The sequence below is a fragment of the Dipodomys ordii genome, unplaced genomic scaffold (genome assembly GCF_000151885.1).
Source record: "Dipodomys ordii isolate 6190 unplaced genomic scaffold, Dord_2.0 Scaffold233, whole genome shotgun sequence".
In the NCBI taxonomy this organism is placed as follows: Eukaryota; Metazoa; Chordata; class Mammalia; order Rodentia; family Heteromyidae; genus Dipodomys; species Dipodomys ordii.
In genome coordinates, this window is record NW_012267449.1 from 833070 (window position 1) to 850603 (window position 17534).

Sequence of the window (17534 nt, forward strand, 5' to 3'; positions counted from 1 at the left end):
GTTTTTTTTTCTTTTCATGATATTGTTTCTAGCATATTTATAAGATGATTTCTTTGTTGCTTTGTATGTCCCTCCCCCACGGTATAACCCCTGCTTTCACTGTATTTGATATTGGTATAATTTGTGGAGGGGAAGGGAAAAAAACAAATTGTTTAAATAAAGGTTGACCCATTGCAAGAAAGAGATGTGCAAAATGTTATGTTGAAAATGAACTTTATAACTTTGGCCCCGAGGGGGGGGAAGGGGCATGGGGAGGGGGCAGAGATGGGAAGGGATGGTAAGGGGAAACAAAGGAGGAGGCAACAATGCTTGATAAGAAATGCACTGGTTACCTTGCCCATGTAATTGTAACCCCTCTGTATGGTATTTTCACAATAATAAAATAATAATGAAAAGGAATATCCCTACAATTTTACAGCCTTTAAAAATCATATTATAGCTAGACACTGGTTGCTTGCTCCATAAGCACCAGTGCCTTGTAGCTGCAACTCTACTTACTCAGGAGGCTGATATCTAGAGGATCATCATTTGAAGCCAGCCCAGGCAGAAAAGTCAGTGAGACTTTATCGCCAAAATAACCAGCAAAAAGCTGAGCTGGAGGCATGTCTCAAGTGGGAGATCACCAAATGACCAAGCAAGCAGACCAATCAAGTTCTGAATTTTTTTTAAATCATATTATTGAGCTGGAAATGGTGGTCCACATATGCAATTCCAACATTTAAAAGGTTATGCCAGTAGGATCACAAGTTCAAGTCTGCCTGGGCTATGATAGCAGTGCCAAGTTAGCCTTACAAATCTTTGTTCCACCCCTCCCCTCCCCACCACATTATACTTGTGATTCCATATTATAGATGTGATACCCATATGGAAATATGTTCACGGGGTAATACCTAGGATAGTTAGACTATAAAACTATTCTGAAAGTATGAACCAATTGGTTCATTTTAAAATATATTTTATATACTCCTACAGAAACTTCTATGCACAACAGGATGAGCATCAGTGGGGAGGGATAGTAAGAGAAAAAACGAGGGAGGGGGTAACAATGTTTGACAAGAAATTTACTCATTTCCTTACTTATATAACACTGCCTTTACAACAAAATTAAATTAAATTTAAAGAGAAGATATTGTGTTTAGTGAGCAATATCTATTTGAGCTGCTTATTTGAGCTTAGCTTATAAAAAATACCTTATTTGAGCTGCTGAATAGCAAGCACTGAATATTGGATCAAGAAATTAAGAGCAATTTATAGTAAATTGACTAATTACACAGCAATGATAAATTCTGAAAATAAGTAAAAAAAAATCTGTTTTGTTTGTTTTAAGTGGTCATGCAACCTCTCCACATTATTACCTTGACAGTTGACAGTAAGAACAAAGGGATCTGGCAGTGTATTGCTATGATAGAAAATACCATCGACATAGTACCAGCCCCACATACGATAAAATAAAACTGGAGAGATTAATTAAAGCCAATGTTTATCATGGGTTGCTCTGTTCAGTCAATGCTAGACTGCAGTTTATTCACAGCTGTATTTGAATAAAGACTGCATGCTTCAAGAAACAGGCATTGGATAATGGGTAGGTAAGAAACAGCCTTGTGACAAACTCTTCACACATATGTCTATCTTGCCAGGTACCAAGAAGGATCATAGTACTACCTAAAGATGTAAATCAGTTCGTGGTTCAGCCATATCCATATGATGTATGTTGATACATGGAAGATCACCAAGACACTATAGCAGAATACCACTCCAACATTCTATAGTTCACACAAACAGTAAAGAAACTGATGTATAAAATGGGACGTGCCCCATTCCCTAATTTTAAGCTTTAAGCACTTAACAAGTTGGTACTGGGGATGTGGCTCAGTGGTATAGTGCTTGTCTAGCATGCTCAAGGCCATGGGTTCAAACAACTCTGCAAACTGCTAACGTTCAATATGGATATCTGTCCTTATTAAGCAATATGTTATTTTTTTCTAATAGTTTTTTTCAGCAGTACTAAGGTTTGAACTCAGAATCTTGCACTTGCCAGGCAAGAGCTTCTACTTAAGCCATATCTCTGGCCAATTTTGCTTTAGTTGTTTTACAAATAAGGTCTCATATTTATGTATGTCCAAATTGTCCTGAACAGTAATCCTCTTATATATGCTTCCCACAGTAAACAAGATGACTGCTCAACTTTTTAATTGACTGAGATGGGTGTTTCATGAATTTTTTTCCTTGGATGACCTCAAACTTCAATCTTTCTGATATCAGACCTCCCAAGGGGCTGAGATTACAAGCAGGAGGCACAATGGTCTGGATTAACTTTTCTCATTTTTTAAATAATGCAAGAAGCAGGGCACCAGTAGATTGTGCTTCTAATTTTAGTTACTAAGGAATCTGAGAACCAGAAGATCTCAGTTCAATGTTAGCCTGTGCAGAAAAGTACACAAGACTTCATCACCAAAATAATCAGCAAAACACAGAGCTAGAGACATGAATCAAATGGTAAGGCACCAACCTAGCAAACAAGACATCAAGTGTGAGGCCCTGAATTCAAATTCCAGTACCACTAAAAATTAATAATAATAATAGAACAATAAAAACAAAACTCGGAACTGGGCGCCAGTGACTCATACCTGTAATCCTAGCTACTCAGAAGGATAATATTTGAGATCACATTTCAAAGCCAGCCTAGGCAGGAAAGTCTGTGAGATGCTTATCTCCAATTAATCACCAAAAAACTGGAGGTAGAGCTGTGGTTCAAGTGGTAGAGTACTAATTTTGAGCAAAAAACTAAGGGACAGAGCCCAGACCCTGCATTCAAGCTTTGCACATCGTACATACTATTGGAAGACAATGAGAGGTACAATCTAAGAGGAGAACAAGGGGTATACATAGAAAACAGAGAAAAAGCAAATAAATTATGGAAGAAATGGAAAAGGAATCCAAGGATAAAAAGCAGACTGTATGCTCTCCAAACAGGAGTAGGCTGAATGAAAGTGATTAATCATTCATAGATTTTCAGACCTTTACATCTTGACATCAACTCTGTTAACTTTACCATGTCATCAATTCTTAGAGTCATTGAGATGTGAAAAAATAAAAGTATATTCTTTGTATATAAAAAAAAGCAGACTAGCCAGGTGACAGTGGCTCATGCCTATAATCCTAGCTACTCAGGAAGGAGGCTGAGATCTGAGGATCACGGTTCAAAGCCAGCCCGGGCAGGAAAGATTGTGAGACTCCTATCTCCAATAAAAGACTAGAAAACCGGAAGTGGCGCTGTAGCTCAAGTGGTAGAGTGCTCGCCTTGAGCTGAAGAGCGCAGGGACAGCACCCAGGCCCAGAGTTCAAGCCCATGACCGACAAAAAAAAAAAAAGCAGACTATATTAAGTAAATGTGTTAAACAACTGTTATATACTACACTGTAATAAGTACTGGGACGACAACAAAATCACTATACTTCACTTTATAGCCAATAAAAAGAAAAAAAGCACATTTTATCCTAATGTTAACATTTTGTAATCTAAAATGTGCACATTTAGTGTCATAGTGTTTTTTTCAGGGGAGTTATTAAACAACACACTGGAAGAATGCTATTAATTACAATAAAATATCCTAACTACATTAATAAATATACAAATTATAACTGCCTGGAGAGGATAAGAGGAAAGAAAGACAAAGAAAAGCCTGATCTGGGATGCATAAAGTCACTAGGAATTCACAAGGTAGATAGAAAAGGGAAAACTCATTAACAGCAAGAAAAATAAACATGGAAACACAGAACAGCCAGATAATTTTAAGAACATACTTTGATAGGATGGAATGCAGTTTGGAGTCATTAGGAGATTAAAGTCAAGTGTGGAAAGCCAAAAATACAAGGTGGGCTCATTAAAATCCATCAGTACAATATAACATGCCATATTAATGCAAGAACATCATGAGTACTAATAAAAGACTGAAAACATCCCCCCCCCTAAATTCAGGAGTGAGACAAGAATGTCTACTCTTGCTACATCTATTTAGCATTAGACTAGAATTTTTAACTGGGAAAATATGTAAGAAAAAGATATAAAAGACCTCTATATTGAAAAAGAAGGAAAACGACCTCTATTTGCAGATGGCATAATACTGTAGACAAAAAAAAAATCCTAATGAATTCATTGATCAGAGCCAGCGGGAGGGGAAAGTCCATAAGACTCCAGCTCCAAAATAACCAGCAAAAAGCAGGACTGCACAAGTGGCTGAAGTGTAGAGTGCTAGATGATCAAGCACCAGGCTCTAAGTTCAAACCACAATACCACCAAAAAAGTGCCCAAATTAATGAAGACATAATCTTTTCATGGATTAGGCAACACAATCTTTATCACACTCCCAAACTGAATTTTCTGAAGAAATGATGAACTAATGCTAAAATTCATATGGAGATGGAACAGTATAAGAATAAATTAATCTGGAAAAAAGACAATGTCGGAAGAGTCAGACTTCATTTTAGAAAGCTTATTACACAGTATTATATACATATAGCAATCAAGACCATGTGATATTGGGTTAAGAATAGACAAAATATCAAAGAAACGGAATTAAGTCTAGAAATAATTATTTATACTTATGGTCTACTGATTTTCTGCAAGGGTAACAAGACAATTGGATGAAGAAAGAAATATCATCAAAAAATATTGATGGAGAGCTGGGCACTGGTAGCTTGCACCTTTAATCCTAGCTACTCAGGAGGCTGAGATCTGAAGATCACAGTTCAAGCTAGGCTAGTTAAGAAATTACATGAGATTCTTAGCTCCAATTAATCACCAAAACACTGGAAATGGGGCTGTGACTCAAGTGGTAGAGTGCTGGTCCATATACCATCACCCAAACACCACTCCCTCTTAATGAAGCTGCAAGAAACAGACAATTGAAAACATACAAATCCTAGTCTCACATGCAAAAGTCCTTGCAAAAGATCAAGAAATTCATGAACAAAGAGTGTGGGGGGAAGAACAGAGGGGTTAGGGTTTAGAAGAATGGCTCAAGTATTAGAACACCTATCTAGCAAGTGCAAGGACCTGTGTTCAAGTACACACACACACACATACACACACACACACACACACACACACACACACACAAGCAGAGGGAGGAAGGGAAGGAAAAAAAGGGCTAGAGAAGGAAATGGAAAGGAGAGAAGGATTATAAAATACATTATTAAGAAACTAGCTCAAAGATGTTTTAGCAACAAATGGCAATCAGATGTGGAGAGTGGTCTGGCTAGCATAGAGGACTAACTGGAGTCAAAAGCAAATCTGAGGCAGAGAGACTGGTAACTGTGGCAAATTGTAGATAGATTACACTCAAGGTAAGGAAGAGAGGAGAACCTAAATTAAAACAATGACAGTGAAAATAGACAGGAAGGAAACAAATCTGAAACTATTCAAGGAGCTCTAATCAACAAGCCTTAGTTCTTAACAACATGTAGAATGTAAGGAAAAAAGAAGCAGCAGGAATAAGTCCCACATTTCCAATCTGGTTGATAAAAAGGCCTAAAGTCAATAATGAGAGTAGATTATTTGATAACAAGAGTTGATTATTTGATATATTGAGTTTTTGAGTTGTGGAATGTAAATATTCAAGTACAGTACATAACTATAAAATCTCCCTTCCAAAACCACCTTCCATCTTTTCTTTCTAGAGTCCTCCTTTTTTCAGTGAGTGCTGGGGCTTGACTCAGAGCTTACACATGCTTAGATTGGTTGCTTGGAATCAGACTATTCTTCCCAGGTTGGTTTCAAATGTTAGTCTTACAAATCTCAGCCTCCTGAGTAATTTAATCAAATGTCATCTGTCTCTTTGCACATACACTGAACCTTGTTTACAATCATGACACTTACATTACTCTACAGTAGGGTTTCTGAGACTTGTCAAGACTGACATTTTGGACTAGAAACGTCTCTGTAGTTTTAACTGGATGGAGAAGGCTGTGATTTTCACTGAAGGATGCTTGGCAGCATCCCTGACTTCAACCCATTAATTTTCAGTAGTACCACTCAAATTGTGACAAAAATGTTTCTAGTCAATCCTAGATGTCTTATGAAGACAAATGATCATTTCCCATTCAGAATGACCTGGCCTATATAACAAGTTTGTGAGTTTGTATTTCATACCACTATGTAATCAAATTCCTGAAAGCAACAACTTTATTACCTGTACATAAAATTTATATGATAAAATTATTCTAACATACTGATGGAAGTAAAGACACAGCTATGTTTTCTTTACTATTCTTGATTCACAAATATCTTTAAATGTGATTGGTTTCCCACTGGCACACACATCTGAAACCATTAGCTCAAAGTTTTAAGGACTGAACTATGGAAAAAATTAAGAATAAAATAATTCTGGGCTTCAACATACTAGTCTTTTAGGGACAGAATCATCAGCGCAGCCATTTTTGAATGAAATCCAAATTTGCATATGTTCTAGAATTGGACATTCTCCACAGTATTCAATTAAAAATTTATGCCATATTTTATTTCTATCTCTTGTCACTTTTAAGTCCTTAATACTGTACAAAAAGAGATTGAAGCAATTAATTTTAAAAGAAAACAACAATTTTGTCATCAATTCATAACAGTGCATACAACTAAAAACATCCACAAATAAAAAAGTCACTTTCACATTTGGATAAAGATTTTCTTTGAAAAATCTATCAGGATAAGGGGTGTGGCTCAAGTGACAGAGAGCTCTCCTAGCAAGCTCAAAGCTCTGATTTCAATTCCCAGTAGTACACACAAAAGAATCTCTCTCAAAAAATGTATTAGCTAGGCACTGGTGGCTCACACCTGTAATCCTAGCTACTAAGGAGGCTGAGATCTGAGGATCACGATTCACAGCCAGCCTGGGCAGGAAAGTCCATGAGATTATCTCCAATAAATGGCCAGAAAACTGGAAGTGGCAATGTGGCTCAAGTGATAAAATAGTCACCTTGAGGTCCAGAGTTCAAGCCCCATGACTACATTCGTGTGTGTGTGTGTGTGTGTGTGTGTGTGTGTGTGTGTGAAGGCAGGCACCACTGGCTCAGGACGACTGAAAGTTGAAAGTAGAATCATCATCATTCATCATGGTTTGAAATCACCTTAGGTGGAAAAGTCCACAGTCCATTTCAACAAAAGAACCTGGCATGGTGTCACAGGCCTGTCAACCCAGCTATATCAAGAAACATATGTGTGCCTCCCTTTACTTTCCCCAAATCAGATTAACTTACACACAGGCCAAAAGCTATAAAAATAAAAAACAGTGACAAAATGGAAAAAACAAATTAAAAAAAAAAACAAAAAGTAAAATTTTATAAAAGCCTTCTTGTTTCCATTTCTTGGAGGTCATTTTAGAAAAGGGGGTTGAGGATGGAAAAAACTGGGAGAAAACAAGGGAAGAGGTGATACTGTTCAAAAAGAAATGTACTTATTACCTGACTTACATAACTGCAGCCCCTCTGTATATCACCTTTACAGCAAAAATGAAAATTCTGAGAAGTGATGCTGTGGCTCAAGTGGTAGAGCTACACTTGCCTTGAGCTGAAGGGCTCAAGGACAGTGCCCAGGCCCAGAGTTCAAGCCCCATGAACGACACAAAAAAATGTGAAAAAAAAAAGAAGCACGAAGTAGACAGATCTCAAGTAGGAAGCAGGGAATGGTAGTCCAAGGCCAATCCTAAATAAAAGTGAGGCCCTATTTGAAAAAACAAACTGAACTAAAAAGAAATGGAAGTGTAGTTCAGTTAGAAGAGTGCTTGCCTAGCAAGGGAAAGACCCTGAGTTCAACACTTAGTATTACCAAGAAAAACAAAATATCCACTGCTTAACTGTCTATTATAGCCCATCAAGTAGTAGTATACAAGTGTAATGAATGTTATTTATTTAAATTTACTTTAAACAAAAGAAACAATAATTAAAAGTTAAACGTTGAGGAGAAAGGAGATAGCTCTGAAGTAGAAGGCCATAGGTTTGAGCCCCAGCACCAAAAAAGAAAATGTTCAAGTCTGACCTTTAGCAGATGGAGTAGTACACTAGTTGAAAGTGAGACTAAACACAAACATAGGCTGTTATAAAACTGCTTCATACCATTTTCCTGTATTACATTAAATGGTACTCTAGAGTATAAGGTACTGTTTTTCTATGAAAAAGAAGCAGACAACACTTTCTAAAACTTTTCAGATAATTGATTTCATAAGAATATACTACAATTCGTCAGAGTACCTGAATATGCCCAAAGTGTAAAGACATATTTCCCCTTCTAGTTTTTGGTCATGATGGTCATCAGTCTGTGGAATGAAGGTAGGCATCATATAGTTAAAGCATCACTTTGAGTGGGCTGCTAGGAAAGGCTAGGAAAATGGTATCCCTTCCACAAAATAATGGTATCCCTTCCACCAAGTTTCACTGTGTTCCTTGACACTTGAACAAGTAATATCTCGCACCAAATACTCTGTGATGCTATGTCTTTGATTATTGTTTTAATGCAAATTATCACCAGCATATTGTGAATTAGGTTCTAGCTCTTGTCTATCTGGTTTTGATACCCTCCCCCCAAAAAAAAACATCTTTAGGGTATTGTATTTAGTTCCCCTACTCAGGAACTTAAGCTCTTCATCAGCTTGTTTGCTCATGGCTGGTATTCTACCACTTGAACCACTCTACTCTGGCTTTTCGCTGGATAACTGGAGATGGAATCTGGAAGACTTTTCTGAACAGGTTAGCTTCAAATAACAGTCCTCAGATTTCAGTGTTCTATGTAGCTAGGATTACAAGCATGAATTAGTAGTGCCTAGCTTGTTTCAGAGTTTCTACTATAAATAATCTAAATTGAAATATTAAATAAGAAAAGCATTTCACTGACCCCCAACTCTATATTACTCTAATCTATCACTTCTATTGTGCTACAAATAGCTAACCTAACGTTGTTCAGTTTTGCAATGCTGGGAATCAAAACCAGGGTCTTATACCTGCTCAGGAAACACTCTACCATGGAGCTGCATCCACAACCTTTTTAGACTTTTCATACAGGATCTCAGTATGTATCCCAGGCTGGCCTCAAACTCAGGATCCTCCTGCCTCATCCTATTAAGGACAAATACTACCATGCCCAACTGGTCTGTTTCTTTTCAATAGGTTATAATCACATTTCCCAAGTTAGAGCCCAGTCTATATTTGCTTAATCAATCTACTCTGAAACCTCAGGAAGATATGGAAGGCTCTAAAATTTAACAAAACATGATATACCAGAGATAAAGACTATATAATCTCCATAGTTAAATAAGGATTTATTATTCTGCATCAGGAACTTGTTTATTGCCACAGTATTTATTTCCATAGCAGTTTTGTTATCAAGAACTGGTATAATGCAAACAATATGGAACAGTGTACAGCTGGACATTCTAGGCTGTAATCTACAATCCTACTGGCGAATCACTTAACCTCTTTCAACCACCAGGAGTAATTACAAGGTCCTATGTCAAGCTCACCACATTATTTATTAGGTTACAATAGCTTAATACATATATAAAAAGTATTTAGAAATTTGTAGACATCCATAAAATGGCTCTATTTTAAGCTAATATTTTATACAAATTTGCAAAAGAAATTAAAAGACAATTGCTTATATTATAGAACATATCTGGGAATAAATCATTACAAAGTTCAGCAACTCAAATTTAATCTTTAGCAATTAAAATATGAGTCAACTGTCAAAAATGTGCTTCACATTCCATTTTTCAGGAAGACATACAAAACAGGGCAAACATTTGAATCAGGCCACAAAATCATAATCACCAGCTCATTCCATGAAATTCAGTGAGAGGACCTTCAACTCAATAATCCAGTCAGTGTTGTTTATCTGGCTCCACTTTGCAACCTGAGACAATGCAACATGTTCCACAGTTGAAAGGTGAGCCAGCATATGGAGGAAATTCTAGAGTTGACTCCTGGTTTACAGGAAACATGTGATTATCCAGGACACAGCACAATCTGGTAGAAGAATTTCTAAATCTGTTTCACAGACCCGCTGCTCAAGGACACTAAAAAGAACCATCCAGAGAAGTAGAGGGAGCAGCTGCAAGTAGGCTAGAACACATCCACTTATTTGTAGCACTGGTGACAGTATTAACTATGAAAAGTTGCCAAGATCGGTTTGGGTAAGGGATGAATACGTTTTCAAATCAAACAACCACCAGTGTTCAAAAAGATCTTACCCTTTGGTCTTACCAAATCTACCTAAAGACCATCTCAGAAAAGAGACTATGACAAGAGTCAGTTTCCTAAAACAGATACCAACTTCCTGAGCCTGATTTTTATGTTCTTTTGTGGCTGAGAATTTTAATCAAAAAATATCTGGAAGGCAGAAGTACTCAAAAAGGCCAAGAGCACAAACCACCAATAGGTTCCCTGATAAATCACCAAACTCGCCCTATTAAATGTTAATTTCTGTACACACTGTCCTGAGTCTTTGGCTTTGACCCTAGTGAAGGAAGGGAAGTGAGGCTTTTGGTAGGGAAGACAAAGAGAAGGCAGCATGATGAGACAGAAGGAAAGGAGAAGTGAAGGGGAATGGGCACCATAAATACTGAGAGGTAAAAAGACACTAAAGACAAACTTTGCTAGCAGCCACTTACTATGCATTTTCCCTCTTAGTTACCAAGCCTGTTAATAATGAAAATATTTTGGGGAATACTATTTAATTAATGCAAACTTAATGATATGAAATATAAACAAAGATTGTGCATGAAAACTAATGAAGCTATAGGTTCCTTGAAAGTTTCTATTCATGTAATGATAGAATTTTTTAAACACAGTTGGGTGCTAATGGCTCACCTATAATCCTAGCTACTCAGGATGTTGAGGTCTGATGATCAGGGTTTAATCGGCCTGGGCAGACAAATCTGAGAAATTCTTATCTTCAGGTGATCAGCAAAAAGCTGGAAGTGGAGGTGTGACTCAAGTGGTTAGAGACACAGCCTAGAGAGAAAAAGCACGAGGCTCTGGTTTCAAACACCAGTACCCACACAAAAGATAAAAAATGAAAATGAAAATTTGAAAAACACAATACTATTTTTTTTAGTCTCGGCTTTACACAGCTCTATTGAAATGAACACTGAAGTAAAACTTGAACATTTTGTTCCTAGTTTTGATTTTCACACTTTGGACAAGTGTCTTAAAGTTAAACACTAATCTTTTATCAGTGTTCCCACTCGTTCAAAGAGCAAATATTTCTAAAGTGATTTTTAAAAAGAGCTATTTTAGGAGTTATGCAATTCTGACTGCACTTTAGAATCACCTGAGATTTTAAAAATAAGTCTGTTGGCCACTGAGATTCTTATTTAATTGGTCTGATATGCAGCCTTGACATAGATTTAAAAAGGAAACTCCATTGCGATTTTAATGTGTAGCCAAGATAGAAAATCACAGATCTATTTCATCTTACATATTATGTGATGATCAGAAAAAAATGCAAAAATCGTTGTTTTGGAAATTTCTCTAATTTAATAATGTCTCTACCTACTGTCTTACCACCCTCAGCAAGATTAATTAACAATTAATAGCTTCTTAGCTATTTTCTCTCCCTCCAAGCTCTTCTCATTCCAATAAACCATTCTATGCTGGTCTAACTAATTAGTGTGGTTCTGAAACATTAACTCTCTGAAAGTCATTTTAAGTGCAGTAATAACAACATAAGCAAATAGAATTGTTTTCATCAAATAGATATGCAGTGCATACAACCTGAAATATGTGCTATAAATCATTTCTTGTATGCCTACCTTCATTTACACATAATGAATACTGATACCTTTACGTTAAAAAATATTACCTCCAAATACTTAATGACTACATTTTGTCAAAAAAAAAAAAACGCAAAGGAATCATCCACAGATATCTCACTCCGATGAAAAAAGAACAGAACACGACCTTTCTTTCCTGTCTAATCTTCAAGTATTTGTTCAAAGAACTCATATTCAACCAAGGGAAAAACAACAAAAATGAAGTGGAATTATTTCAAGAAGTCTAGCGTTACTATAGACACTGCTAAATATTATGATGCAGATTGGAGATGTAATTTAGTATAGAATGCTTAACTGGCATGTTTGAGCCTCTGAGTTCAATACCCAGCAGTGAAAAAAAGCAAATAAGTAATTAAAGGTTGTAATGAATGTTTAACAAAATTATGATTTTTTTAGTATTTTTATTGTAAAGATACTGTACAGGGGATTACAGTTACATGAGTAAGCTAATGAGTACATTTCCTATCAAGCATTGTTACCCCCTCTCAAAATTATGATTTTGGCTTAAACTTGCAGTCTTAGCTACTGGACAATGCACTTGAGGCCAGCAAGGGCATGAAAGTTTGAGAGACTTGATCTTAACCGATGGCTGGTTGAGGTTTCCAGTGCCTGTCATCTCAATATACAAGGGAAGTTCAATGGCTGGGCACAGAGGCACAGGGCTGTCTTCCTAGCAACGAAGGGAAGAGCAAATAGGAAGATTGCAATCCATGCCAGTCTGGACATAAAAGAGAGACACTATCTTGAAAAAATAATCACTCAAAAAAGTAACTGGTAGAGTGACTCAAAAGGTAGAGCATGAAGCCTTGAATTCAAACTCTCTTATGGCCAAACTCTCTTATGTGTTGAGGTGTGTTCCAGGAAACAAACTGAAGACATAAATGGCAAAGGTTATAATCATGTATGATACTACTCATATTTATGAGAATTATCAAATAAAATAAAAGGAATATAGATGAGAAGACAGAACAAGTACATCGTTTATTTTTTGCCTTTAAGGAGCTTTCCATCTTCTTGAGGACAGCAAGAGCCAAACATAAAATGAATACAATGTGAAATATGTAATAAAGGTAACAAGATGGTCTTTGGAAATTTAAAAAATAAAATAAAAGAAAAAACTGGAGACTGCTGTGGACCTGGACCATGGTACTTGGAAAAACCTCTTTAGAAAATCTGGGGCTTGAACAAAGTTAAACAGGTGGAGAAAAGAAGGAAATCTCAAGCATGTAGATAACCTTGTACAAAGATGAGGCGTAAATACAAAAAAAAATATTTGAGTGACACAAAGAGGTGACCCTGTTGGAAGAAAGATGTTTATGTAGGAGAGTGCAGATACAGGTTGCAATAATAACCAAGGAGCATGACAGTGAAAGCCCTGAATGTGGAACTATGATACTTAAACTCTGTCCTGTAGATAGAATTCTGTCTAGGCTATAAAGAACAATAAGAAATAGTGCCTCTAATGATGCAATCTGGAGCCATTTTCCTCAAAGCTTTTGAAGAACACATCAAGTAGTATATTTGCTAATACAGTCATTGAACATGTGAACATATTGGAAATTTTGTGTTTATAAAAGAGTAAATATTCAAATGTGCTTTCTGAAACACAAAATAAGGTATGTATCATTTCATAGTTCTTAGGATAATGCCTAAGGAAACCACTGAGTGAAAAGGTTCAATTTTAGATTTTCCTCCTTTCCTCAGTCTTCTCTATCACATGTATCTAGATTCACTATTTAATGTGTTGCCCTGAAAATAAGGCCTTTTACTATGTGTCACTATGCATGAATTTACTTAGTGTGTTGTGTCAAAAATGAGTATAAAATATTTTAAAATAATTTTTGCCATGATTTATTCTATTGAAGTTCATGAAACAGACACATAAAAAACAAATTTAAAGTTTATATAAAGGAAAAAAACTTCACCAAACTAAAGTAGCGAAATTTAGAAGCAGCATTAGTCCAAAAAGTAGCAAAGAAAGACAGTGTGTTCATAACAAAAAAAAAGCCACAACAAAGACTAAGACACAGAATATAGCAAGAACATTACAATAGCCAATTTCTCACCTAAAATAAGCCACTAATCCACAACTCTGTAAGGAGTGGACATATTTTTCTCCAAAATGCCCAGTAAAATGCGGGGCTCTTTCTCTACAAAAATTAATAGTAACGTAACTCAAAACAAGGATAATCTACATCCTAGTTAGTTGTAAGTGATGAATGATTTCATTTGTTACCGCAATAAACATTAATTAACCACCAGTACCTTCATAATAGTAAGGAAATGAAAATTCTTGCTCTTTTAAAGGCATATGTGTCAAGAAAGAAGTCAAGAATAGTTAGGGATGATTAAGCCGCATACAAAATAAGAGCAGAGACAAACCATGATTGTACTGCTGTTATCCTCTGTAAAGGGCTCTGTCATTCTAACAGGCACAGATGCATTTAAGGAGTATGTAGAGATTAGCATTTTATGCATTGTCCATTCCCAAATATACACACGCCCAACACAGGAGCATCGTGTTGAGTCGAGTTGAAAGAAGTGCATTAAGGAAGGTGTCAATGCCTCTCTTCCACCCAAAGTGGCAGAATTAGCTTTAACAACAATGCTTTAACCCCAAACATCCCACCCGATTTCCTTATTCCTGGATTGCTCCTTACGTTCCCAACACTCGATTCAGTGAGACTTTGTTCGTCTCACCGCTGCCCCCGCGCACCCGCCCTGACCAGCCCAGTCCAACAACGCAGCCACGCAGCCGCCCACTCCCCCCCACCTCCTCCAGGGCCCAGCTTCCCCTCCCCACCCCCACTCGCACTCCCACCCCTGGCCTGTCACCTGCTTGGGTGGTGTCTGTCAGGTCGTAGCCGCTGCCCGGGAAGTCCCGGAGTTTCCTGCCACTGAGGCTCAGGATGCCGGAGTTGCCCGCCTCCTCCAGGGCCCGGTCCAGGCTCCTCACGGTGTGTTGAGGCTGCAGGCTCCCCGGGTTCCACTGCGGCCCATTGGGAAACGGCTGGCCGAAAAGAGTCGGCACCGGGATGGGCACCACCAGGATCCCGCCACTGCCGCCTCCACCTCCCCCTCCGGCCCCACCACCTCCTCCTCCGGCCGCGCTACTGCCACTGCTGCTTCCACCTCCACCACCACCGCCACCCCCACTGTTACCACCACCTCCCTGACTCGCCGCCATGTTCCTGGGAGAGAGAATAGCCCCCGACAATACTCTCAGCCTGAGCCGCGAGTGTAGGGGGTTCTTAGGACGCATGCGCAGGCTGGGAGCGGGAGGGGGCGAGATATACGGTGGGAAGGAACCAGGGGGCGGGCTGCTAGGTACTGTTGGGTAGAGATGTTGAGTGTACAACGCTTGCTTTAAGAAATATAGGATGAAAGGAAGGATGCTAAATCCAGGTTCCGCTAGTTTGGGTACCAAAATCTTGGGAGGTGATACCAGGCTAATTGTAAATCGTCTGGATGGTGGGTTTTCAAATCTCTTTAAGTTGTTTCTTCTTCCTTCTGAAAAACAAAAACAGATGTGTGAGACAGGGATGAAAGGAATTTGTGTAGAAAGAAAGCATTTCTATAGACTATGAGGAAGCTTACTGAATTTGTTCCAACTGCTTCGAGATCATTAATGAGAGTGAACACAGACAGAAACGCTGGAGAGTCTTGGGGAGGAAGATTGGGGCGATATTGTGTTTTAGACATTCGTAAATTTTGCTATTGTTTAGAATTCCAAAGTAGGGAAAGACTTTAGATGTTCTCAAGAAAGCCTCGCACTAACACTGGGTCTCAGCCAAAGTACTGCCTCCCAAACTTGGAAGAGTTCTCCCCGTTCTGTTCTATCACTCTTTGAGGTTGAGCCAAGGTCTCCAAAATATCTAGTTTCTTCTCCTCTCTCAGTATTGGATGATAAAAAAAAAACCTTTTGATCATCAAGCAATCTTAGAGGTTACTTTTCAAATACAGGTTTTGATGCAAATACAATTCTCAAAAGTCAATTCTAGGTAAATGAAATTAATCAATCCTGGATTTTAGCATCACCTTTACAGAGCCCGAAGATATTTCTAATCTAACCCCAACTTACCTAGCGAATAACATAGGTAGTTGGCCTCTTCCTGCCCTCTACCCACCCCGCTGGGGGTCATAGTTATTCAAATCTTTATCGCTAATATTCATTGAATATTACTCAATAATCAGAATGCTTGAGTATTTTCAGTCAGCATTTATCTAAATATTCTACACATCTCATTCACATTACTTTGAATTAAAACTATGTGTCAACAGGCTCGTTTTTATACCCCCCCTTTGTCTGCAAATACCAGGGTTTGAACTCAGAACCTTAAACTTGCTCAGCTTGATTGCTCAAGGCTGATGATCTACCACTTGAGTCACAACTCCAGTCACACTGTTTGCTGGTTAATTGGATATCGGAGTCTCCAGGACTCTTCTTCCTGAGGTGGCTTCAAATTATAATTCTTTAGATCTCAGCCTCCTGAGTAGCTAGGATTACAGGAGTGAACTACCAGTGCCAGCTCAACAATCTCATTTACTTAAAGAAATCTCTGTTACAGGCTATACTTTGTGAAAAAGTATACAGAAGACTGACAATTTCAGTTACTTTGTAGCCCTAATGGCTAATTAAAATGATTATGTTGTGAGATATTGATTCAGCATATGTATGAACACAGAAGAAACAATACCTGAATCAAACATTACAGTGAACTGGAAAGAATTTTAGTTGCTATTGCAAGTAAAAATGAATCGCTAAAATCTACTGCTGTCACAAATTAATACTGTACCTTATACCTCACCTCCCTTATATTTCAAATAAAATCAAGTATTAATTGAACCTCCAGAGTTGGGAGGGGTGAAAAAGGAAACTAAATTCATTAATCAGATAATATTATGAAAGGAACTATTCTAATAATTAGCCCAGCATACAGCAGTATACCACTTGCCTATCATGTGGGAGTCCCTGTATTCTATCCTCAGCATACAAAAATAAATAAAAATTCTCCAGGTTGTATCCTGTAAAATAAGTATTTTTATTTTTGTATAAGAATAAGTAAAGTAACATATACAAGTTAAAAACACAATACCTGGTATACAGTCATTCATACAATAAATATTTACTGAACAGTTTTCTCTGTGCAAGAGCTATTCTATATGCAAGAATTATCAGGCACTTAAAGATTACACTGCTCTCCCCTCAAAAATAAAAAATAGGTGGGCACTGGTGACTCACACCTATTTATAATCCTAGCTACTTAAGAGGCTGAGATCTGAGGCTCAAGGTATGAAGCTAGCCTGGGCAGGAAAATCTGTGAGACTCTTACCTCCAATAAACTACTCACAAAAAGCCATAAGTTGAGTTGTACTTCAAGAGGTACAGCACCTAGCCTTGAACAAAAGAAGCTCAGGGCCATAGCCCAGGCCCTGAATTCAAGCCCCAGGACAGACATCAAAACAAAACAAAAAATAAGGCACTTACAAAATATAAGAACACAAGGAAGACAATCTATGAATTCACTGACAATTGTGGGTATTGGTACTTTTTTAAACTTCTGTCTATACATACAGAGAATATTTTATGGTAGGTGATTACCACAGAGAATATTTTTTTAATTTAAGTTAATTTTATTTGTGAACATACTGTACAGAGGGGTTACAATTACATGGGCAGGATAATGCGTACATTTCTTACCAAGCATTGCAGCCTCCT

General features: G+C 37.7%; 1 protein-coding gene across 2 annotated transcripts in view; it reads right to left on the minus strand.

The window, feature by feature from the left end:
• Positions 1-15027, minus strand: part of Lrch2 (leucine-rich repeats and calponin homology (CH) domain containing 2) — a 105446-nt gene extending 90419 nt beyond the window's left edge. The window contains exon 1 of one of the 2 annotated variants that reach the window (XM_013035956.1): positions 14651-15027. In XM_013035956.1, the coding sequence (XP_012891410.1) occupies positions 14651-15002 (352 nt within the window). In that variant the 5' untranslated portion in view covers positions 15003-15027. The remainder of the gene's footprint in view (positions 1-14650) is intronic. The other variant, XM_013035958.1, reaches the window with a different exon arrangement.
• Positions 15028-17534: the final 2507 nt, after the last annotated feature.